This window comes from Delphinus delphis, chromosome 17, assembly GCF_949987515.2.
Source record: "Delphinus delphis chromosome 17, mDelDel1.2, whole genome shotgun sequence".
In the NCBI taxonomy this organism is placed as follows: Eukaryota; Metazoa; Chordata; class Mammalia; order Artiodactyla; family Delphinidae; genus Delphinus; species Delphinus delphis.
In genome coordinates this window covers 79,608,613-79,633,315 of record NC_082699.1, presented here as the reverse complement: position 1 = coordinate 79,633,315, position 24,703 = coordinate 79,608,613, and the positions used below count along the sequence as shown (strand labels likewise).

General features: G+C 60.3%; 2 protein-coding genes and 1 long non-coding RNA gene across 7 annotated transcripts; 2 read left to right on the top strand and 1 right to left on the bottom strand.

The window, feature by feature from the left end:
• Positions 1–531: 531 nt before the first annotated feature.
• Positions 532–14,482, bottom strand: LOC132413369 (uncharacterized). 4 transcript variants are annotated; one of them, XR_011246247.1, is made up of 5 exons: positions 14,359–14,482; positions 12,822–12,908; positions 5,947–6,648; positions 5,217–5,319; positions 532–1,301 (listed from the first exon to the last, which is right to left on the bottom strand). It is a non-coding gene; the product is annotated as an uncharacterized lncRNA (long non-coding RNA). The 4 variants fall into 4 exon arrangements; XR_009516705.1 differs by lacking the exons at positions 12,822–12,908; positions 14,359–14,482 and adding exons at positions 8,659–9,049; positions 9,314–9,731; XR_009516704.1 differs by lacking the exons at positions 12,822–12,908; positions 14,359–14,482 and adding an exon at positions 9,314–9,731.
• On the top strand, positions 10,884–11,576 carry LOC132440358 (uncharacterized). Its single transcript, XM_060035286.1, has one exon. The coding sequence runs from the start codon at positions 10,884–10,886 to the stop codon at positions 11,574–11,576; it is 693 nt and encodes a 230-aa protein (XP_059891269.1).
• Positions 14,483–14,804: 322 nt separating the features above from the next.
• FAM83H (family with sequence similarity 83 member H) lies at positions 14,805–23,530 on the top strand. 2 transcript variants are annotated; one of them, XM_059995319.2, is made up of 6 exons: positions 14,805–14,925; positions 18,052–18,210; positions 18,650–19,111; positions 20,061–20,225; positions 20,311–20,435; positions 20,669–23,530. In XM_059995319.2, exons 3-6 carry the CDS (start codon positions 18,665–18,667, stop codon positions 23,412–23,414), a joined length of 3,483 nt encoding a protein of 1,160 aa, XP_059851302.1. In that variant the 5' UTR covers positions 14,805–14,925; positions 18,052–18,210; positions 18,650–18,664; the 3' UTR covers positions 23,415–23,530. The 2 variants fall into 2 exon arrangements, with proteins under 2 accessions (XP_059851302.1, XP_059851301.1); XM_059995318.2 differs by lacking the exon at positions 18,052–18,210.
• Positions 23,531–24,703: the final 1,173 nt, after the last annotated feature.

Here is a 24,703-nt window from a genome sequence, read left to right as displayed (position 1 = left end):
GAAATTAAGGAAACAATCCCATTTACCATTGCATCAAAAATAATAAAATACCTAGGAATAAACCTACTAAGGAATTAAAAGAACTGTACTAGGAAAACTATAAGACACTGATAAAAAAAAATTGAAGATGACACAAACAGATGGAAAGATATACTGTGTTCCTGAACTGGAAGAACTGATATTCTTAAAATGACCATACTACCCAAAGCAATCTGTAGATTCAATGTAATGCCTATCAAAATACCATGGACATTTTCCACCAAACTAGAACAAATAATTTTAAAATTTGTGTGGAAGCACAAAAGACCCCAAATAGCCAAAGCAATCTTGAGAAAGAAGAACAAAATTGGAGGAATCACACTCCCTGACTTCAGACTATACTACAAAGCTACAGTAATCAAAACAGTATGGTACTGACACAAAAACAGAAGTGGAGATCAATGGAACAGGATAGGAAGCCCAGAAATAAACCCATGCACCTGCAGTTAATTAATCTATGACAAAGGAGGCAAGACTATACAATGGAGACAAGACAGTTTCTTTAATAAGTGGTGTGGGAAAACTGGGCAGCTACATGTAAAACAATGAAATTAGAACATTCTCTAACACCATCTACAAAAATAAACTCAAATGGATTAAAGACCTAAATGTAAGACTGGATACTATAAAACTCCTAGAGGAAAACATAAGCAGAACACTCTTTGACATAAATCACAGCAATATCTTTTTTGAATCTGTCTCCTAAAGCAAAGGAAATAAAAGCAAAAATAAATAAATGGGACCTAATTAGACTTAGAAGCTTTTGCACAGCAAAGGAAATCATCAACAAAATGAAAAGACAGCTTACAGAATGGGAGAAAGTATTTGCTAATGATATGACCAATAAGGGGTTAATAACCAAAATATAATAAACAGGTCATACAACGTCAAAAAAATTTTTTAATGGGCAGAGAACCTGAATAGACATTTTTCCAAAGAAGATATACAGATAGCGAAGAGGCACATGAAAAGATGCACAACATTGTTAATCATCCAAGAAATGCAAATTAAAACCACAATGAGATATCACCTCACACCTGTCAGAATGTCTATCGTCAAAAAGACCACAAATAGGGGCTTCCCTGGTGGCACAGTGGTTGAGAGTCCGCCTGCCGATGCAGGGGACACGGGTTCGTGCCCCGGTCCGGGAAGATCCCACATGCCGCGGAGCGGCTGGGCCCGTGAGCCATGGCCGCTGAGCCTGCACGTCCGGAGCCTGTGCTCCGCAACGGGAGAGGCCACAGCAGTGAGAGGCCCGCGTACTGCAAAAAAAAAAAAAAACACACAAAATAAAAGAAATGAATATAGCAAAACAGAAACAGATGAACAGATATAGAGAACTAGTGGTTACCAGTGGGGAGAGGGAAGGGGGAGGAACAAGATAGGAATAGGGAATTAAGAGGTACAAACTACTGTGTATAAAATAAATAAGCTACAAGGCTATATTGTACAACACAGGGAATACGGTCAATATTTTATTACTATAAATGTTTTATGGGACTTCCCTGGTGGTGCAGAGGTTAAGAATCCGCCTGTTAATGCAGGGGACACGGGTTCCAGCCCTGGTCCAAGAAGATCCCACATGCCGCGGACCAACTAAGCCCGTGCGCCCTCTGGAGAGGCCCACATAACAAGACCGAAAGCCAGCAAGAAACTGAGTCCCTCATCCAAGGTCCCCAAGGGAGCGAACCCTTCCCCAGTCGAGCCCCGAGGTGAGACCACAGCCACAGCCAACGCCTGGTAGCAGCCTGTGAGACACTGAACAGAGGGCCCCACTGAGCTGTGATCTGTAAAGCAGCGCTAGGCAACTGACACTGGCGCTCCCCCAGCCGAAGGACTCGCCAGGCGCCAGCAGGCAGAGCGGAAGCGGCTTCTCTCGCCGTTACGTCCAATGGCCCACCGAAGGTATTTTTGTTTCCTCTCTGCATGACTCTGAGGTCTGCTGGCTGAGAAGTCTTAGTTCCCAGGATAGGAACACTTCCACCAGGTGACATGAGGATGGTTTGAATTGAACACTGAGACCTCTGCCTGACCACTAAATTAGCGGACAAAGAAGGGAGTCACTGCGCTGACTGGGGCAATAGGTTATGACTACGCAGGAAGGTCGGTTCACTGCCCCTCACGCGGGTAAGGAGGACTGTCTGGAACCCAAGGTATTCCCTGGGGAGCCTGTTACTCACACATCTGATAGGAGACGTCAATGCAAAACTAAAGCAACTGAAAACAAACAACAAACAAATAAGCACCGATGACCATTCAAATCCTTCAGGTAAAGAACCCAGACCAGCAGGTGTCCTAGCTGAGGGCAAAGGGCACGTGAAATGGGCAGTGGAGGGAGGGAGCCCATGGTCAGTTACGGAGACGAGAACAGCAGTGGCTGTGTCTGTTTCTTCCTTGTTTGTTCCATGTATTTGTATATATTGACTAATTTCCTTTTCCACTCTGTTTTATTCTCCTATATTTTATGTCAGGTTTGTTGGTGTTGGTAAGCTTTACAATTCTGTATTTAAGTTTCAGGAAATCCAGGTTCCAGGTGAGACGTGAATGAATTTAAGGCGCAGTTAATATCACCCAGGGATGTAGAGGCCCCCGGGACATGGTCTCACTGTCTTTCCAAAAAGTGAAAACAATCTTCATCCACACCCAGGACCGTTGCACCGTCAGGCAGAAGCACACGCTGCCGTGTGGAAGCTCCCACGCGTGGGAAGGGCGTGTGTGCGGGTCACAGCCCAGGCCGAGAGCGCCGGTCAGCGCGCCTTCCCGCTCGGCATCAAGCCCACCCTTCCACGGTCCGCTTTGTGCTGCTGGGGCCGCAGCAAACCACGCAGCTCCTGTGCCAGCAGGGGGCACGCGAGGGGACCTGCAGGCAGGAGGCAGCAGAGGGGGCTCCGCTCTTCTGTGTCCTTGACGCTCTCGTGCTGCCCCGGCAGCGGCCACACTCGCCAGCACGAGCTGCTGGTTCCGCACCAGAAAACGTCTCCCGCCCCTTTGCCAGAGGAGAGCGGTCTTTCTGAGCCACGAGGACCTCGCCTGAAGTCCCTAGGTCCCCCTTTGCTGCACCCAGGCCAGCAGTCAGAGTCAGGGCTCACAGCAGATGGAGGGGGGAACTGCAGGTCGGCTCCAGGAAGAGGCGGACTACTTCCGAACAACGTTGGTTTCTTTGTTCTCACAGGAAATGGCTAATGTTAGCCTTGAAGCCTCCACCTGACTAGGACCCCTGGGAAGGCTCAGAGGGCACCCCTTCATCAAAACAATGAAAAAACACACCCGTGAGCTCAGTGGTGGCTCTCCTCTGGGGGTTGGGCTGGTACTGGGGAGGCCAGATTCATCGCCCTAACATCAATGCGGTGACGGGATACCAGCACAGAAGACGCTAAGCAGCAGCGCTTAACTCTCGGAGGTGAGATGGTATCGCGATAGGCAGCAGGCAGGGCGGCGGTCAGGAGGCCGTGACCCGGGGCGAGATGCAGGGCAGTCTACGGGATATTGCTCAGTTTGTGTAGTCAGAGAAACACCAGGCTCTGCCACCAGAAATCTGACATCAGCCACTAGTGTCTAGTTCCCAGACATAAGTCAAGGTCAAAGATTCACAGCTCCTAGATTGAAGAAGATGCCAGATGTCCCTGGAGAAGAACCGTGCGATGCCTCTACAAGTGCTCTCCCAATGATGACTATTCTCCCAACCTTACCTGGAGGGGTCAGTGGCCTCTGCCAGCGTTCACTGTGCACTGGGAGGTTGGGATTGACATATATCCACTATTGATACTGTGTATAAAATAAAGAACTAATGGGGCTTCCCTGGTGGCGCAGTGGTTGAGAGTCCGCCTGCCGATGCAGGGGACGCGGGTTCGTGCCCCGGTCCGGGAAGATCCCACATGCCGCGGAGCGGCTGGGCCCGTGAGCCATGGCCGCCGGGCCTGTGCGTCCGGAGCCTGTGCTCCGCAACGGGAGAGGCCACAGTAGTGAGAGGCCAGCGTACCGCAAAAAAAAAAAAAAAAAAAAAAGACAACTAATGAAAACCTGCTGTATGGCACAGGGAACTCTACTCGGTGCTCTGTGGTGACCTAAATGGGAAGGAAAGCCAAAAAAGAGGGGACGTATGTACTCGTAGAGCCGATTCACTTTGCTGTACGTAGGAACTAACACAACGGTGTAAAGCAACTGCACGCCAATAAAAATTTTTAAAAAGTCCATTAAAAGTATTAAAGAACAAATAAAAATAGTAAGGAATTCCTGGGACAACATCTAGGATAAGGCAGAACCCAAAGAGATAAGCCCAACATTCAAAGTTGCTTAATCCTAAGGGCATTTGCCAAGTATCAAGCAAAAGCTATAAATCCAAAAAAAAAGAAAAAAGAAAAAGAAACAAGTGATAAGTGGGACTTCATTAAAATTAAAAATTTTGGGACTTCCCTGGTGGAGCAATGGTTAAGAATCCACCTGCCAATGCAGGGGACAAGGGTTCAAGCCCTGGTCTGGGAAGATCCCACATGCCAAGGAGCAACTAAGCCTGTGCACCACAGCTACTGAGTCTGCGCTCTAGAGCCCGTGAGCCACAACTACTGAAGCCCGCGTGCTGCAACTACTGAACCCACGCGCCTAGAGCCCGTGCTCCGCAACAAGAGAAGCCACCGCAATGAGAAACCCGCACAGCACAGCAAAGAGTAGCCCCCACTTGCTGCAACTAGAGAAAGCCCACGTGCAGCAACGAAGACCCAATGCAGCCAATAAATATTTTTAAAAAATTAAAAATTTCTGCTCTGCAAAAGACAGACTGGGAGAAAACATTTGCAAAAGATACAAATGATAAAGGACTGTTATCTGAAATATACAAAGAACTCTTAAAGCCCAACAGGAAGAAACCTGATTTTAAAATGGGCCAAACACCTGAACAGATGCCTCACCAGAGAACATATACCGACGGCACGTAAGCATATGACAGCTGCTCTGTGTCATCTGTCATCAGGGAAATGCAAATTAAAACAACAGCGAGGGACCACTCCGCACCTACTGCAGACACTTAACGACGCCAGACGCGGGCGAGGGTGCGGAGCAGCAGGAACTGCCTCCGCTGCTGGTGGGGACGCAGGACGGCGCAGCCACCTTGGGAGACAGGCGGTTTCTTATAAAACTGAATATACTCTAAAGATTCGGCAGTTGTGCTCCTTGGTATTTACCGAAAGGAGTGGAAATTTTATGTTCACGTCAAATCCTGTCTGCAGATGTTTACAGCAGCTTTATTCACAGTTGGAGGCAAAACTTGGAGGCAACCAAGATGTCCTGCAGTAGGTGAACAGAGAAATAAACCGTGGTCCATCCAGACAGTGGAATGTTACTTAGCACTAAAAAGAAATGAGCTATCAAGACACAAAAAGACACGGAGGAACCTTAAATGCAGATTACTAAGGAAAGAAGCCAATTTGAGAAGGCTATAATACTGTATGATTCCAACAATTTCACATTCTGGAAAAGGCAAAACTATGGAGACAATGAAAAGATTGGTGGCTGTGAGGGACTGAAGGGGGTAGGAGGAACAGACAGAACACGGGGGAATTTTAGGGCAGTGAAAATGCTCTGTACGATACCACAGTGATGGACACATGTCATGCATTTGTGCAAATCCGTAAAATGCACGACGCCGAGATCCCTGATGCAGACCGTGGACTTCGGGTGATTACGGTGCCTGTAGGCTCACCACTTGTCCCCAGTGTCCCACTCTGGTGAGGGATGCTGATAATGGGGGAGGCTATGCGTGTGTGGGGACTGGGCATCTATGGGAAAGCTCTGTGCCTTCCCCTCAATTTTGCTCTAAAAAAATAAAGCCTAAATTTAAACAAACGAACAACAACAAAAAAGATTTGAGGAAAACAGATGTGGTGGGGCCCATCACATCTCCATTAAACTCACCTGTCTGGCCTTTGCGAGAAACAAATAACCGTGGAAGATGGTGGATGACAGGAAACTTACGCAGGCAGCAGAAGCAATCAGGGCTGCCAGGCTGGAGGTGGTGTCTCCACTGCAGCAGATCCACACAGCCTCTGGCACTGTGGCGTGTAACGGCTGACTGGCCATAGCTTTCTCCTCCTGTCCGTGCCTGCAGAGCGTCCACGCAGCAGGCCTTCCCTGTCCTGTCTCAGGATCACGGTTACTCTCTGGCTTCCTGTCACAATATAGCTCATAGGGACTGCGGTGGGCAGAATGACAGCCCCCTAACGACGTCCTTGTCCTGTCCCCAGGAGCTGGTGAATACACTGTGTTACATGGCAAAAGGCAATCAAGATTGGAGATGGAACTAAGGTTGCCAATCGGCTGACCTTAAGATAGCGAAACCCCCCAGGATTATCTGAGTAGGTGCAACGTGATCACAAGGGACCTTACAAGTGGAAGAGGGGGACAGGGGAGAAGCAGAGGGAGCTGTGACTTTGGAAGAAGGTTGCTGACTTTGAAGGTGGAGGAAGAAGCCACCAGCCAAGGAATGTGGGCGCCTCTAGGAGCTTGAAGAGGATGAAGACACAGATGGTCCTCCAGAGCCTGCAGGAAGCGTGGCCGGCTTGCCGAGACCTTGATTTTAGCCCACTGAAGCCCAGGTCGGACTTCTAACCCACAGACCTGCAAGATAATAAATTCGTGCTGTTATAAGACACTAAATGTGCGTTAATTGTTCTTTTAGCAGCTACAGGGAACTAATACAGGAACCTGGGTCATCCCGACAGTTCACTGATCCAGGAAGTTCCAGAGGGTGGGAGATAGAACCACGCTAATGAAGTTTTTAGGGTTCACAGATCTGGGACACGCCAGGGCACCTTAAAGGAAAAAATAAATTGCTACGCCTTGGACCTCCTTCCGCCAGGAAAGAGGCCCAGCGCTTGGCAGGCCTCTCAAGGCTCCGGAGCAAGTGCTGTATTCGGGAACAGCACCCGCCCACGGCCTGGGGGACCCGGGCTAACGGCCAAGCCCAGAGGCCATGGCAGAGGCGTGAGCTGCCAGGCTGCCGGGCCAGGTGGCCAGCAGGTCTGATAAGCTGCAGGTATTTGTGGGGAGAAGGATGCTGTGTGGGACCCCCAGCCAACCCGGTGGGAGGGCCGCGGCACAGACTTCAGGCTCCAGAGCAAGGCTGCGCCTTCCCTGCTAGAACACAGTTCTAGGTCTGGAGAACAGCTCCCGGGATGCTGTCGGCCCCAGTGGAGCCTGGAAGTCCAACTGGGGCACCGGAGGACAAGCAGCCTGAATTCCCCACCCTGAGCCGGGGTCCTCGCTCCACGGACTTGAGGCGTCGGGCGCACACAGAGCGATCCTTTACGACAGAAAGGACACATGCAGCGGGAGGAAGATGTCCACACCCCTCCCTCCGCTGAGGGTCGGTGCCGCTTCCCAGGACCCCAGCCCACGCCAATGGCATTCCTGGGGGAGGTGGTGGAGGAGGGACTCGGGCTTGATTCACAGAGCTCAGTCCACACGGTGGCACTAGTCAAACTGACCACTGCCCCATCACAGCTCCTCTCTCGGGAGGTCCCAAAGGACAGCGGAGGAGGGAAATCTCCCGGGGTACCTGGTTCTCAGCTTCCCGTGGATGGGAAGGAGAGTGGCGTGCGGTGCGCAGGGCAACGGCGAAGGGCTTGGCCGGTGCATTGGGAGCCTGAAATGAACAAGCCTGGAGCAACAGCGACACGCAGGCCCAGGGAAAGGCACGCGGATGCACCAGCAGCGGGGGCCAGGTTTGCGGGCAACGAGCGTGCGGGGCTGGCTCTGCGTCTCACGGTGATGCCCCCAGAGAGGGTCCACTGCAGAGGAGGCATCAGACACCCAGGTAGACATCACAACTGTCCTATGGACATTGGCCAGCCTTTCTCCTCGGCCACCCAGTGCTTAGGCAAAGGCCCACGAACAGAGTGGCCGTGGTGGCAGGGATGCTAGTGACACGTGGGCCCAACAGCACAAGGCCCTCTAATCAAGGCTGATCTAGACCAGATACCGTCCTACCAAATAACCTTCTTTATATCAACTCATACACTCTGGCTGACAGTTTGGACAGATCATCAAGAACGCGGGTGGTGACGGGAGGCTGGGGAAGATGCTCTCTGGATGGACTTCTTGGAGCAGACCCAGAGCGGGAAAGCAGCTTCTCCACGTGACGCTGGCCTGTTGAAGACTCGGAACCCCTACCTTGTAAGGCTGGGTTCTGTTCTAGAAAATTCAGTGGGAGCCCACTTCCCACTACAGAAACCAAAATGGGGGAAGGGCGACAGACATCCGTCCCTCCTTTGCCTGACAATGGGAGCATGACCTAAGGGCAGACTGGACTTCTCACCAGGCGCCTGGGCCTTGAGAAGGAGACGCCAGGACATGGACAATTAGAGACAATCCTCAGCGGAGCTGCAAAGTCGAGAGCACAGCAGCGGCCGCCGCCTCTGGACATCCTAATGGGACATCTTCCGCGGCTGACCTGCCCGTGTCCTCCACTCCCTCATTCCTGCCTCTTGCCGAGCCCAGATCTCCTGCTACTGGACGTCCTTCTGATACATACGTTGGGCACATATAACTTCTATAAAATTGACAGTCAGGGCTCTGCAAACCTCCTGTGGTCCGGCTCTGTCCTCAGGACAAGGTCAGGCTCCTTACCCTGGCCCCTGGGGGGGTCGGAGGTACAAAGGTGACCGGTGGTGCCGGGAGTTTATCTGGGGGTAAGGCCAGCACCACCCTGGGAAGGATCACACTTGCACGCGACACTGGCTGCTGGTGGCCACCAGACCGAGCAGAACGGAGAGGCCGGCTCGGAGCCGGGGTGAGCGGCCAGCAAGGTGGGAGGGAGTGAAGGAAGCCGGAGCACAGAGAGCCGTCCTTGGGGGTGGGGGCTCGGGCACAGGCTCAGCAGGGAGCAGTCGCAGCAGACCAGACGCGCGAGAGGAAGGCCGTGACGGGTGTGCGCTTTGGATGCGCTGTGGAGCTCGAGGACACCCAGGGGAGGGCTGGGATGCGCCTGGATGTGGGTCTGGGCCGCAGGAGGCAAGACCTGGGTAAAGATTTTTGGGTAAAGATTCGGCTCTGGAGGCCACTGCCGAGAGGCCACAGCGGAGGCTGCGCGCTGAGAAGACAGGGCCTGGGGCGGAGGGTGGCCACCGCCGTCCCCGGGTTGCCCACGTCCCGAGGTTGGCGGCCGGCGGGGCGGACCGGGCCGTCACCTGGAGCTGGAGGCGTCGGGGAGGGGGGCTCCGCACGCACGGTCCGGGCGCCCCTTCCCGCCGGCCGGAGAGCGCCGGGGCCCGCGGGCTCTCACCTGTCGGGGCCTCGGGGCGCTCCGGGGTGCGGGCCCCGTCGCCGGCTGGCTCCTCTCTCCTGGCTTCCCGGGGGCAGGGGGGCGGTCAGCGCGGCGGAGCTGTGGACATGTACGGGCCACCGGAAGAGGGGCCGCGCCCCGGCTGTGCAGGAGCGGCCGCCTGCAGCCGCGTCGCGAAGCCACCACGACGGGGCCACGGCCTTCGCAGCAAACACGGCCTCCGCGGGGCGCCGCAGGGCGAGCGCCCGCGGGCAGGACCGCCCCGCACCTGGGGCCCGAAGCCCAGGCTCGGGAGCCCAGGTGTGGAGAGGCCTCCGGTGGGCGGACCCTCTGCCCGCCCTACCCAACCCCTAACACTGCTCCCCCCACCCCCCTGGTGCCACTCCCTTGCGGGGCGCCCACCCTGCTCCCCAGCGGTGCTGGCTGTCGACCTCCCCGCCAAGCCTCTGGGGAAAGGGCTGAGCGGGAGGGGGTGCAGCAGGCAGGGCTGGGCCAGGCAAACCAGTAGAGCCAGTGTGACAGAGCTGGCTGGGATGGGGCCCTGGGCGTGGGTGTGAGTCAGCGGCCCCGGGCTGGGGAAATGCTGGGGAGGAGTCGGTCCCAAGCCTCCCTCCCACCTGCACTCAGGCTGCCCCTGCACCTCCTCCCCCAGTTGCGTCCCCAGGGCTCCAAAGGCTGGCCACGTGGGGTCTCCTTGGGCCCCTGCGGGCTGAGCAGCCGGACCCCCCAACCAGGGCGTCCCCAAGAGCCCTGCCCCACCTCAGGGCAGGCCGGCTCTTCCTACCACCCCATCTCAGTCCACAAAATGCCACCTGGACCTTTCAAGGTCCAGTTTCTTCCCCCGGCGCAGCCTGGCCCCCAGCAGGAGTCCACACGAGGGAGCGCCACAGACAAGCTTGGGCGCCCCAGGCTCCTCCGAGCACGCTGGCTGGGGGCTGAGGTGCTGAGCGCGGGCTGAGCCAGGGGCTCCCGTGGTAGTTGGGTTAGGATTGTCTGTGGCTGGGGAGCGTCTTGTCTGGATGGCCAGGGAGTCTGGGGAGGCGGCTCCTAGCCCTGTGGGCTGCAGCTGGAGTTTCCTGAGACCGGGGGTGGACAGGGTGGGACAGGGGTGGTGGGGCACCGGTGCCCGCCCAGGGCAAGACCAGACTCATCGCTACACACACCCGGCGGTCTGGCTGCCGGGCGTCACCTCCTCCAGTTTCTCTCAGTCTCCCTCCCAGTCTGGCCAAAGAGGCCCGTGCCCATACAATCCTGTGCTGTGTCAGCCCGTCAGTCAGCCTTCACGCCGGGTGAGCCACCGCGCTGCCAAGTCCCTGTAAACTCTCTGGCGTGGCCCAGCCTGCGTGCAGAGTGGGGCTGTGAGGCCCACAGCTAGAGCCCAGGCCAGAGCCTCGGTGCTGTGGGCACCAGCCAAGGGGAAGGGCAGACACGAGGGGCTGCAGGAGCAGAGGGCCCACCGCCGTGGCCTCCCAGGGATGCCCTCTGAGCCCGCCTGATTGAGGCCGGCCAGCCGATGAGCCCGGGCCCCCGGGGAGCAGACACCTGGTAACACAGGCGCCAGGTCAGGGCCATGTCTGGCAGACGAAGTCGAGCTCGCAAATCCCGGGCCAGGAGGACGGGCAGGGCACAGAAGACCACGGGCCAGCAGGGCCCCGAGGCCGAGCCGCCGCCCCCTGCCCCTAGGGACCCTCGGGACGAGGCAGGGGTGGCCCCTGCGGGGCACGTGACCAGCAGCAAGCTGGCTGCCCGGGGACACCCCAGAGTGGCCAGACCAGAGCAGCCTCAGGTAGCCAATAAGCCGGAGAAGGCCATCGCTCTGGGGTCCGAGCCGGTGCCGGTCCCCGCTGCGGACGTGATAGGCTGCAGGGTGGACGGCCTCACGCCGGGCTGGGGCCCCGAGCCGCTGAGGCTCCGCGAGGTCCAGCTGTGCCTGGCCCAGGAGCAGCTGCTGCTGGAGGAGCAGCGGCGGCAGGTCCAGCTGCAGACGCAGCTGTGTCAGGAGGAGCAGGCCTGGGTGCAAGTGGAGGGGCTGGAGCTGGCCATGGCCTTGGAGCAACTGCGGTGCGAGGGCCTTGAGGCGCTTCGGACCCAGGACCCGGTAAGGCCTGGAGGGGGTGTGGAGGTGCGGGAGGGTCCGGACAAGCCCCGGGGGCGTGGTGACCCCGCGAGCCACCTACAGGTCCCGCAGGGCTCCAGGAGGCCGGAGCCCGGCGGATGTGCGCCGCGGCACACCTGTGGGCCCACTTTCATGTCTGCACAGTGAGGCTGGTGCCCACCACACAGGGCACGGCAAAGACCGCTGCACAGGAAGCCCTCTCGGGCTGGCCCAATGCTTGACAGGTAGAGGGAGCCCAAGGAGGGAGCTTGTCTAGGGAAACTGAGGCAGAGGTGTCTCTGCAGAGAACCCAGGCATCCTGGCCAGGTGGGCGGGGCGGGAGCTGCCCAGCACAGTGCTCGGAATGTGTGGGGTGAGGGCTGGGTCCAGGGCCCAGGTGGACAGTCAGCAGGTAGCAGAACTGAGGTCCGTCATCCCCCCTCCCTCCCCGACATTTTCCTGGCCCACCGGCCCAGCCTCCTGTCTACTGCAGAGCCTGTTCCTAGGGCTTGAGATGGCGGAAGCCACACGTGGCGCCTGATTCCTGGACAGGTCCTCATTCCTGGACAGCTGCCGCCTCAGATGAGGCTGGGGCTGTTTTGGGGAGCTAGGGGCTAACCTGGCTTGGCGTGGAGAGCAGTCGCCACCCTCCCTCCAGGTCTTGGGATCTGGGAGGCCTCTGGGGTCCAGGCCCACTCCAAGCAGAGGGGCTGCAGCAGAGCAACAGGGTGTGGGGCTCTCTTAGCAAGCACAGATCCCAGTACTGGGAGGACCCGGAGCCGCAGCCTGGAAGGTGCTGGCAGCTTAGCAAAGAACTCAGATGAGTGTCATGACGGAGAAGAAATGGGACTCAGAGAAGAAGAGTAACAATGGGTAGGGGTGGACATGGGAAGAGATGCCCTTCCTGGCCCATAGCAGGACCAGGAGGCCAAGGACAAGCTGTCACCTTTCAGCCTGGAAGTGGCTAAAGAGAGGATGGCCTGAGGGAGAGGCAGCAGACAAGAAAAAGCACAGGATAGCCTAGGTGGAGCAGAGGGTCAGAGTGGACCACATGCTTAGTCTGAGAATCCCCAACATGAACTCAAGCCCTGCCCTGTTTCAGAACCTATATTCAGTCCACACGGGCCTGCTTCCCATCTCCATGTGTCCTAAAGCCACGTTCCTCTGAACACTGTCCCCGGGACCCCAACCCCAGTCCCAGCCCCAGGGGTACAAGACTCAGGGTCAGGGTCTGGAATGGACATCTGAGCTCTGAGTTCTCAGTCCACCACACTCAAGCCTGACCCGGAGATCCCCTGAAGGCCATTCTCAGAGAGAAAGGTCTTCCCAGAAGTACTGTCCCTGGGTGGCCGCATAGCATGTATCACACGTCAGGGTCTGAGCAGGGTTGGAGGTCAGAGGGCTCACACTCACCAGCAGCGGCTCGGGTTGGCTCTGTGGAAGGACGTCTGCCACTTCCCTGGGGCAGCTTCGGGTCCCCCCTTCTTACTGCTCATCCTCCTGCGGGTGAGTAGGAAAGGTCAGGGAGGGTGTGGTCAGAGTGGCAGCGGCCGTAGGGGCAGCATCACACACTGGCTTGGACCTGCGTGGACGGACAGCAGGTGCCGAACTGGGGAACACAGGATCACCCCGACAGCACAGATTCCTGCCGGCTTCCTGGCCCACCCGCCTGCCCCTGGTTCTTGCGGGGGGGGGGTGTGCCCAGCAGCCTGAGTGGGAATGTTTGGCAAGAACATCTGGCCACAGCTTGTCCCCCTTGCCCTCATTCCCCTGGCCCCTCCACCCTGGCTCACCCATCCTCACCCCAGGGTCGATGTCGGGTACCCATCTCCCTGCTCCAAACCACTGGGCTGCCAGCTGGACCAGCTTCATCCTAAACACAAGCCTGAGCCAACCCTGCCTGGCTGAAGCCTCCCCAGCACCGCCACCAGACACTGACAAACACCCCCCCCACCCCGCCCACACCGGGCATGCCCAACCCTCTCTCGTCTTGGCCTCAGCAGGTGGTGTTGTCAGGGCCTGGAAGCAACACCCCTCTCCCTAGTCCACTCAGCTGACCCCAGAATTCATTTCCTTGGGAGGCCAGCCCCAGGCGGTGGGTTCTGAGTAGGGATCTGAAGTGTTTGTGGGGGACGCTGGGGGGACCGAGGCACCGAGGGGCAGCTGAGGGCTTCCGTGTGTGTCTGTGCATGTGTGCACACACGCACACGGAAGGAGCATGTAGGGCTCAGAGTGCTTGCAGGGTCCCATGTCTGTGTGGGAGTCGGCAATGCAGGGTCCCCAGTTCGTGAGGGACTCTCAGTGCTCACGTAGTGTCCTGTAGGTTGCAGGGTTCTGTGGGGGTCAGTGCATGAGGGGCCCACCGTGCCTGCAGAGCGTCCTGTATGGGTGTAAGCTGGCATGTGTCCCAGTATGGCAGGCGCAGGACTCGGTGCGCTTGTAGGGTCCTGTATGGAGGCAGGGTTCTGTGTGCACGGGGGGTCCTATGTATGTGGGCGCTCTGTACATGCGGCATCCCTTGTGTGTGCAGCTCACTGTGTGCCTGTAGAGTCCCCTGTCCACAGGTGTGTGCAGAGGACCCCATGCAGTCAGGGTCTGTTACGCGTGAGCGTGGGCATGCCAGTGGGGTCCAATTATGTGGAGGGGGCTCGGTGCCGGGATCGGTCTGGGAGGGGACTGGTGTGGGGTGGTGTCCACACGTGTGGGAATGAAGGTCCCTTGGGTGCAGTGCTTTTCCTATACGTGTGTGGGGTCGGCGTGTGTCGGGGATCTGCGGTCGGGGTCCCTGTGTGCCCGGGGGGGTCCCAGGTACTTATGGGCGTCCGAGTATGCGGGCGTCTCTGTGCGGGCGTCGGGGTGGGGGACGTCCGGGTGTGGTGCGGGGCCCCTGTGCTCACAGGTCCCCAGGCCCTGCCCTGCCCGGGGCTCGGCACCGCCCCCACTGTCTCACCTGCTCCACCTGCCTTCCGCAGCCAGTAGGCGAGGCCAGAAGCGCCGCCCCCCGCGTGGGGCTGGCCCGTTTCCTAGCGACTGAGCCGGAACTTCGAGTCACCCTGACTTCCGGGGCGAGGGTTCAGGGGTCAGGCTCAGGGACTTTAAGCCTTCGGCGAACAGATGGGCGCCTGGGGGCGCGGGGCCCTGGAAGTCGGGGCCTCAGCGGTCTCCGGGGGTAGCGGGCCAGGGTCCCGGGTTGCGCCGCCGGGGGGCACGCCCGGGTCCGGGGCGCGGGCGGGGTCCGGGGGAGCCGGGGCACGGGCGGGGGTCCCGGGGGCGGCGGCGGGCGGGCGGCTGGCGGAGGAATGCGGGCGCGCCGCGGGTGGGGCCGCTCCGCCCCCAGGTGCTGCCCGGACAGGCAGGCGGCGGGGACTGCGGGCGGGGCGGGGGCGGGAGCGTGAATCAGGCAGCGCGGCGGGCGGGCCGCGGCAGGGAGTGGCTGCCGGACCGACCGGACCGCGAGGCCGCTGGGCGGCGGTCGGCTCCTGCTACCCTTGTCCCGAGACCCCGCGCACCTGGCCAGGTAGGGCCCCCTCCCCGGGCTTCAGTTGGGCGGGGCGCGCGGGAGGGGGAGGCCGCGGCCGGGCCGGCGGGGTGGGGCGGGGTCGGCACCACCGGCGACCCCCCGCCGCGCGGCCTCACCTGGGCGGCCCGCCGGCCCGCACCTGGGCTGGGTCCTCGCAACCCAGAGCGGGGCGGTGGGAGCGCAAGCGCGGCCGCGTGCACGGGGGTCGGGCGGGTCTGCCCGAGCTGGGGGCGAGGGGGCGCCGCGGCCGCGTGTGCCGGTGTGGACGCGGGCGCCCTCGCTCGACGCCGGCCCAGGAGGAGCCGAGCGGGAATAGGCGCCGGGCCCGGGTCGAGCCAGCCCAGGCTGGCCCGACTTGCTCCCGCCCTCGCGGCCTAGCTGGAGTCCGGAGAGGGTGCCGGGCCTGGCCTGGACCCTTCCCTGGGGCGCCCCTTCTAGGCCGTCATGGCCTGGCCTGTGGGTGGCCCGAGTGGCCAGGGCTCGGTCCGGTTCCCTCCGTAGGGTGCAGGGAGAGCAGAAGGCGCCGATTCCCTGGCGCCCAAGTCCCTGGACTTGGGTGGGTGGATGGGACACCCGGCCCAGTCGGCCTAACTCCCTGGGGTTCAGTAACCCCATCCGGCCCTGCAGTACGCACCGGAAAACTGCAGCTCACCCACTTCCAGACCATGAGCCTCCCCTGCCGGGATCTCACCCCCATGCTCTTCCACTCAGCCTAATGCCTCTGTCTGCCTGGCGCAGGGTCCGTCCACCGCGTGCACTCGCCCCAGATCCTTCCCTCCGGATAAAACCCCAGGCCTGCCCTGTGGGAAAGACTTCCGGTGGAGGCCCCTGGTATGGGAGCCCCCTAGAGCCCTGAGGGCCGTGCCTGGAGGCTTTGTCGCTGTGTCAGAGGTCAGAGGTCAGCTGCCAAAGACCGTGATTCCTTCTGAGTCATCGGCCTGGGTGGGATAAGCGCCCCTCCCTCCCTTAGGGCCGGCATTTGGTAGGCAAATGTGAGAGGAGGCACGCTGCTGGCTTCTCCACAGCTGGCTGGGAGTGGCCACTGCCCAGTCCACAGTTCAGGGGTGTGCAGACCCATGAAAGGAAACAGGCAAAGGAATAAGGTCTTCGGGACCGTGGGTATAGCCGTGTGGGCCAGGGTAGGGCCACCTGGCGGGCTCACTGGACGGGTGCCCCTTCCTGACCAGTCCTGTCGGATGAGAAGTTTCCTTGCCCACCTGGGATCCCCTGTGCCCCAACTGCATGCAGCCTGGACAGTTCGTGTTGATTCCCTTCCCCAGTGACGTAGGAGGGGATGACCTCACTTCTAGCAGGTCTCCCCGGCTTGGGAAGCGGCACCTTCAAAGGCTGTCAGCGGGATAGTGCCCCCCACCCCAGTCACATACAGTTCGAGATCACACACACACCCTGCTTCCAGATACGGGGGTCCCCCGCAGTGTAAGGGGGGGTGGGAGGAATTGGGAAATTGGGATTGACACATAGACACTACTGATGCTACGTATAAAATAGACAACTGATGGGAACATATCGATAGCACAGGGAGCTCTACCTGACGCACTGTAGTGTAGTGGAAGGGATATATTTATACGTGTGGCTGATTCATTTTGCTGTGCAGTAGAAGCTAACACAATATAGTAAAGCAACTATACGCCAATAAAAATTAAATTAAAAGAGATACAGTGTGACCCCCCCCCCCCACAAAATGGTGTCATCAGGTACAGGGTGAAAACCTAGTACAGGCAGGCCCACACCTCGTACCCGCGTGTGCTCAGCCTCGGTCTGGTCCTGGTACAACGAGGCTGTATGTAACCGGATACAGTCGGGATGGTGCCCCCTCTAAGGCATGGCAGACTAGCTTTTCCTCAGACAGACAAGTAGCATCTCCGCCAGGCGTGACTGAATGACACGCGGGTATGCCTCATCCCCACCTCCATGTCACATTCAGTAGCCTGTCACCTCCCAGGGAAGGTAGGCAGGAGAGGTTCCCCAGGCCATCCTGACCCCCTAACTTTCTCAGGCAACAGTCCCCAGCGGGCATGGATCCCATCCAGTCAGCAGCGTCCAGCTGCACCTGCGGGGGGTGGGGGTGGGGGGGCAGTCTGGCAGAACCACCGCCCCAGCCAGGACCGATGTTCAGGAAGCCACAGGCTAGGCAGGGTTGGCTTCCAGCGGACCCTCCTTCCAGGCTAGGGGATGAGCATCCAGGCAGTTCAGGGGTCCTGGGGCGATGGGCCCTGGGAGCCAAATAAAGCCCCCACCTGGCCTTCCAGGACCAATGACCGCTTTTACCCAGGCCAGGCCCCCATGCGGCCCTTTGGAGGCAGGTGGGCTGGAGTGGAGCCCGTGGGCGTGGTTGATGTGAAGTTGGGGGGAGCAGTGAAGGTGGGGAGGCACCACCTTTAGAGCGCGGGACGAGCCCAGTGGCCACCGCAAAGGGCTCTGACTTCCTCCGGAGTGCGGCAGGGAGCCAGGCAGTGACCAGAAACTTGGAAAGGTTGCTGCTGCCACACAGGGCCGGGCTTGGCAGGGACAGGCCTCTAAGCTCCTGGCAGGATTACAGGCCTCGGGGAGGGCTGGTGCCCGGGGTGTGGCCCAGGCAGGTGTCTGAGATGGGATGGTGGACAGGGGTCGGGGTTCGGAGGGCTGAGAGGTCAGCGAGTGGATTGTGTGCTCAGAGTGTGTGGCCCTGTAGGGCAGGTGCAGGAGCCGCCAGGGTCTGTGGATGGGGCTTAACGCTGCATCCCGGGACAAGCTCTGTGTCCTGGGCCAGGTGTGCTATCAGGCCAACCCTGACAGCTGCATTTAAAAAAAAAATGTTTTAATACAATGTTTAGAGGCTGCGCTCCATTTACAGTTACTACAAACTATTGGCTCTATCCCCCTGTTGCACAAGGCATCCTTGGGCCCGTCTTGCACCCGATACTTTGTACCTCCCCCTCCCCCATATCTGGGTCTGCTTCTTTATTACGTTCACTAGATTGTTGTGTTTCTTTTAGGTTCTACATACAAGTGATATCATACAGTATTTGTTTTTCTGTGATGTTTCACTTAGCATAATACCCTTCAAGTTCATCCACGTTGCTGCAAATGACAAAATTTCCTTCTTCTTTATGGCTGAGACAGGTGCATTTTACAGTGGAGGTAACAGGCCAGAGGCACAGGGAGCAGCCCAGGTTCCCCCGGCACTGGGGGCAGAGACACAGGCAGCGGCCCAGCTTGTCCAGCACGCACAGTGCCAGGGGCCACGAAAATGCATTCATGTCATAAAATCAGAAGAAAAAAGTAAATATAACAGTAAAGGCTGGATTATATTTTCTTTGTTCCAACTATCATATCATTAGTGTTTTCTTGTTTTTAATGGAGGAAGGGGTCCACAAGGCCATAAAGTAACCTGAGTGGGTTTTGTGTGGAGCCAGAGCCCCTGGCAGGAAGCTGGGGCACCAGATGCTCCCTGGCTCCTGGTGAAAGCAGGGGCCTGGCTGGTACGGCCAGAGCGGCGAGAGACAGCTGGGGTGCCTGTGTCGGGGCATTCTTCTGATGTTCCCCCAGCTAGGGGGCATGCTAGGTTCTGGGGCTGCCCTGGAAGACCTCCAGGCACGGGCTGAACTCCACAGCCCACGCAAGGTCACTGACAGCCCCTTCTATGATGTGTGTCCGCATGTGTGGGGGGGGGGGCCCAGAGCCCCTGCCTCTGTAACGTGTCTTCCTGCCCTTCCCCCAGGTCCCTGGCCCCGCCATGGCCCGTCGCTCCCAGAGCTCCTCGCAGGGGGATAACCCACTGGCACCCGGGTACCTGCCACCCCACTACAAAGAATATTACCGCCTAGCAGTGGATGCACTGGCTGAGGGCGGGCCGGAGGCCTATAGCAGCTTCCTGGCGTCCGAGGGGGCACCTGCCTTCCTGTGCCCTGAGGAGCTGGAGCACGTGAGCCGCCACCTGCGGGCCCCACAGCACGTTGCCCTCGAGCCCCCCGAAAGCAGCCCTCCCAACATGGACTTCGATGGCTCCTCGGGCACCTACTGGCCTGTGAACTCAGACCAGGCAGTGCCTGAACTCGACCTGGGCTGGCCCCTGACCTTCGGCTTCCAGGGCACTGAGGTTACCACACTGGTGCAGCCGCCGCCACCTGACAGCCCCTGCATCAAGGATGAGGCTCGAAGGATGATCCGCTCTGCCCAGCAGGTGTGCTGTCACAGGCTCAGCAGGCAGTGGGGAAGGGCAGCCTGAGCTGGACCGTGAAGCATGAATAGGAGTGTGAGGGTGAAGGAGAAATACCAGCATGCCCAGCTTAGGGGGCAAGGGCGGGGCCAGGGCTGGCTGGCTAGGCGTCTCCAGGCTTCGAGCTGTGATGAGGGTTCCCTGGCAGGCTTTTTCCCGGGTCATCAGGGGTTTGGTTATTTCAAGCTGCAGACTGCACAGGTTTGCTTGCCCAGGGTCATGGCCAGTGCCCAGAAACTCAGGGGCTCTGGGATGGTTGGGGTCCCTCCTTGCCTGGCTTTACTGTTGAGAGAATTCTCTCTAGTCCTGCCCTTGACCTAGCTGACAGCTTCTTACCCCTGTGCCCTCAGCACCCCAAACAGTTGGCAAATAGCAAAGGGAGGCTGTTAAACCATGGACCCTAAGGCAGCAGGTTCAGACACTAAGAACCCCTGCCTCTGCCTCTGCCCCCCGCCCCCGCCCCGGGGCAACCCTCTCCCAGGGGCAGAAATGGAGCCTCGGGCTCAGCCCTGATACCTGCCCTGGGGTCCTGGGAGCTCAGCCGTCTGTAAGGCAGGGGTGTTTGGGGGGCTTCATCTGCCTTGCCCCCTGTGCCATCAGGGCTCTGCCCTGGGCTGAACACCCGCCCCTAGCTGGAGGACAGCCCGCCCCCAGTAGGCTGCAGGCCCTGTGCCTGCCTCAGGCTCCATCATAGGCCACCTAGCAGACCAGCAGCCCATATCCCCTCTGACAGCCCCCTCCCTTCTGACCCCCATCCCATGACAGGGCCCCACTCTCCCCTGGGATGAGCTAGTGGCCATTGTTGGCATCCAGAGACAACCTGCCCTGGGGGCGGGGGCGTGGAGGTATGGCTAGAGAATGGTGGGGACCGTGGAGGGGTCTGTCCTCCGTCCCTGATTCGACCCCCCCGCAGGTGGTGGCCGTGGTGATGGACATGTTCACCGACGTGGACCTTCTCAGTGAAGTGCTGGAGGCCGCTGCGCGCCGCGTGCCAGTCTACATCCTCCTAGATGAGGTGAACGCGCAGCACTTCCTGGACATGGCTGACAAGTGCCACATCAACCTGCACCACGTGGACGTGAGTGACCGGAGGGGGGGAGGGGATGGCTGGGAGGGAAGGGGTAAGATCCCTCTTCAGAGACATGACGCCTCTCCTGCCCCAGTTCCTACGCGTGCGCACTGTGGCGGGCCCCACCTACTACTGCCGTACCGGGAAGTCCTTCAAGGGCCACGTGAAGGAGAAGTTCCTCCTAGTGGATTGTGCCGTGGTGATGAGCGGGAGCTACAGGTGCGCGCAGCCCCGTTGCCCTCCCCCAGCCCCTCCCCATTAAAGGGCCTCCTCTCCCGAAGCCCTCCTCCTGGAGCCCCTGACACAGCTCCAGCCGGTCCTGCCCCAGCCTGGCCTGGGTCATTACTCGGCCCCGCCCCTTCCCTCTAACCCGGGCCCCGCCCTTTCCCCCCCCCCCCCCCCCCCCGACTGGTCTCGCCCCCTCCCTCTGACTGGCCCCACCCTACTCCCAGCTTTATGTGGTCCTTCGAGAAGATCCACCGGAGTCTGGCACACGTGTTCCAGGGCGAGCTGGTCTCCAGCTTCGATGAGGAATTCCGCATCCTCTTCGCACAGTCCGAGCCGCTGGTACCCTCCGCCGGGGCGCTAGCTCGCATGGACGCCTACGCCCTGGCTCCATACGCGGGGGCTGGGCCCCTCATGGGTGGCCAGGTGACCGGGGCGTTGACCCCTTTCTCCTTACTCAAACGAGCCCACCTCCTGTTCCCACCGCCTCGGGAAGAAGGCCTGGGCTTCCCCTCATTCCTTGACCCCGACCGCCACTTCCTGTCGGCCCTCCGTCGAGAGGAGTCACTGCGGATGCCGGGGGGCGCCCTGGAGCCGCACACGGGGCTGTGGCCACTGTCGCGGCATCTGGACACCGAGGCCGGACCAGGCGGGGAGCTCTTGGGCCCGCGGGGCTTCTTTCAGGCACGGCACCAAGAGATGGACGCCTTCAAAAGGCACAGCTACGCGGCCGCCGACGGCACGGGAGCCGTGGAGAATTTCGCTGCCGCGCGACAGGTGTCACGGCAGACATTCCTCGGCTACGGTGATGACTTACGCTTCCAGACCAGCCACTTCCACCGCGACCAGCTCTACCAGCAGCACTACCAGTGGGATCCGCAGCTTGCCCCAGCGCGCCCACAGGGCCCGTTCGAGAAGCTGCGCGCTGGCCGCCCTGGCTTCGCGGACCATGACGACTTCACGCTGGGCGCCGGGCAGCGCTTTCCGGAGCTCGGCCCGGACGGACACCAGCGGCTGGACTACGTGCCATCCAGTGCCTCACGGGAGGTGCGCCATGGCTCTGACCCTGCCTTCGGGCCCAGGCTCCGCGGTCTGGAACCGGCCGGGGCCCCATCTCCCAACCTGGGACAGCGCTTCCCTTGCCAAGCGGTGACGAGGCTAGGCCCAGAGACTGTGCCCAAGCCAGAGCCAGAGCGCAGAGGCCGGCCCGAGGGGCGGGCGGGACTGCGGCACTGGCGCCTCGCCTCCTACCTGAGCGGCTGTCACGGTGAGGATGCTGGCGACGAGGGCCTGCCCGCACCCATGGAGGCCGAGGCCTATGAAGACGACGTGTTGGTTTCTGGGGGCCGGGTGGCCGCCGGGGACCTGCTGACCTCGAGCTTCCGTGTGCCCACGTCCTTCCCGGGCTCCGGCAGCGGTGGTGGCGACAGCTCCGAGCCCGAGGGCCTGCAGGCCGGCCTGGCCAAGCAGGACACTTTCCGCTTGCGCCCGAACCCGCTGATCCAGCGCAGCTCGCGGCTGCGCTCCTCGCTCATCTTCAGCGCGTCACAGGCGGAGGGCACAGGCGGAGCTGCTGCGGCCACCGCGGAGAAGGAGCAGGTGGTGAGCGAGATGCCGGCGTCCGGTGGCAAGGCCATGCGCTCTGCTGTCTCCACCAAGGTGGCCGAGCTCCTGGAGAAATACAAGGGCCCGACTCGAGACGCCGGCGGCATGGGGGCAGCAGTCACGGTCGCCAGCCACAGCAAGGCTATCCTGTCCCAGGCGTGGCGGGAGGAGGTGTCGGCACCTGGGGGCGGTGGGAGCGAGCACCGCAGCCTCGAAAGCTGCCTGCTAGACCTGCGCGACTCCTTCACGCAGCAGCTGCACCAGGAGGCCAAGCGGCAGCCGGGAGCCGCCGCTCTCACCGCCACGCAGCTGCTGGACACACTAGGTGGGAGCAGCGGCGGCACTGACCGGCTGCCTTCCTGCTTCCTCTCCACCCAGGGCCGCTCCACCTCCCCGCAAGGGCGGGACAGCCCCCCACCAGAGGGGCCTGGGGCGCACCAGCCGCCCCACTCTGAGCCAAAAGGGATCCCCACCTCAGCTTACCCCGAGCAGAAGGGAAGTCCCACTGCAGGGTTTCCCAGCTGCAGAGACAGGCCCACCACGGGATTTACCGAGCAGAAGGGGAGTCCCGCTTCTGCCTACCCTGAGCACAAGGGAAGCCCGGTGCCCCCGGTGCCCCCTGTGCCGGAGCACAGGGGCAGCCTCCCCCTCCCCTTCTCTGGGGAGTCTCCAAAGACCGGGCCCACAGAGGAGGCGCCTGGCGGCCCCATGGAGATCCTGCGCAGGGGATCTGCGCGGCTGCGGCAGCTGCTGAACCCCAAGGGTGAGCGGCGCGTGGAGGATGAGGGTAGCTTCCCGGTGCCACAGGAGAATGGGCAACCTGAGAGCCCCCGGCGGCCATCGCCAAGCCGGGCTGACAGCACCGAGGCTGCCACAGGAGATGAGCGGGGCCCGCGGGGCTGCGTGGCCTCGGCCACGGCCAACGCCTTGTACAGCAGCAACCTGCGGGATGATACGAAAGCTATCCTGGAGCAGATCAGCGCCCACGGCCAGAAGCACCGCGGAGGCCCCGCGCCAACCCCGGCCCAGAGCAGCCCCGAGCTGGGCCACCCTCCAGCTGCCGGCGGCCGGGCCCCTGACGTGTCCGACAAGGACGAATGTTCCGCCATCTGCCTCGCAGACCGCCTGGGGACCCAAGGCCGGCTGAACCGCACGCTGCCAGCCAGCGCAGCGGAGCGCGACCGCCTGCTGCACCGCATGGAGAGCATGCGCAAAGAGAAGCGCGTCTACAGCCGCTTCGAGGTCTTCTGCAAAAAGGAGGAGCCCGGGGGCCCGGGGGCCGGGGAGGGCCCGGCGGAGGACACCAGGGACAGCAAGGTGGGCAAGTTCATGCCCAAGCTCCTGGGTACGTTCAAAAGCAAGAAGTGAGTCTCCTGGCCCACCAGCCCAGGTCGGGGTGCCGGCATCACGGTCAGGCAGGACACCTGGTCCTCAGCCAAAGCCTTCGGAACCGGGCTGAGCACAGCCAGAGCTTGGCTCCGCTTGAGGCATACCCGGTGGTCCTCCCTGCCTCTTGCCCCTGGGCCTCTCCTCCCTGGGGGCTCCAGCCCCTAGCTGCCCCCCGCCCTACTTCCCCAGTTCCCGCTCTTCTCACACCTCAGTCTCTGGACCCTCAGCGCCACCTGACCTGCGTCTGACTGCACCATTTCTTTGGGCTTCAGGTCCCCTTTGGATCACCTCAGGGACCCATCTCTCTGTGCCTCAGTCCCCCATCTTTCAGGGGGCCCGCCTCTGTGCCTCAGTCCCCCATTCTCTGGGGTCCTTGTGTCTCAGGGTGTCTGTGTCTCAGGGGTCCCCTCTGCTCGTGGCCTTCTGGCTGTGCTGCGGCCTCTCCTCTGTGCCTGGCAGCCCCGTCCTCTCTCAAGGCCTCCCCCCTTCCCAGGACCTGTCCTCCCCACCTGTATCCGTGGTCGCCGGGTTCACTTCCTGCCCTGCCCCTTTCCACCCTCCTGGCAGCTCTCCTGGCGGCCCATCCCTTCAGCGTGGGGTGGTGGCCCCCGAGGGGCTGCCCTGTGCAGGACTGTGGGTGCTGCCCTCACAAAGGTCCCTGGCAGACACATGTTCACAGGTGCCATCCCCAGCCATGCCGCAGAAAGGGGCTGGATGCGGAGCTCTTGTTCCATGAGGGCAGAGGACAAGGTGCAGTGGCACCTGAGCCCCAGCCCACTGCTCTGAGGGGTCTCCATGCCCCGTGAGGTGGGAGTGGTCCTTGCCCTGCAGGTGCCCAGCAGACCCCAACTCCACCCTGTTCTGCATTCCTTCCACCTTTGTCACCAAGCCCCCCAAAATCTGTCCCAGGCTCCCCCCTTAGCTTTCTTGTGTCTTTTCTTTTACCTCCGGACAGTAGATCTGGAGTGGCACATTTGGGCACCAGATGCTTAAAACCCCCCACAGTAGGTGCTAGTACTGGTAAATTAGCGTTTGCGCCATTTCTTTTTAAATAGGTTGTTTTTCTTTTTTTTTTTTTTTCAAGTATAAGGAACCCCAATTGCTCTGGCTGGGAAAGGATGTAAGGAACCAGACTGCTGAGTGAGGCAGCACTTCTGACCGCGTAGCTGGTAAACGGAGGGGAGGTGGGGTAGGGGGACACCTGCTCCCTGGCGGCTCGCAGTCTGTTTACCAAAGCCACCACCCAGGTAGGGGTAACAGCAGAGACT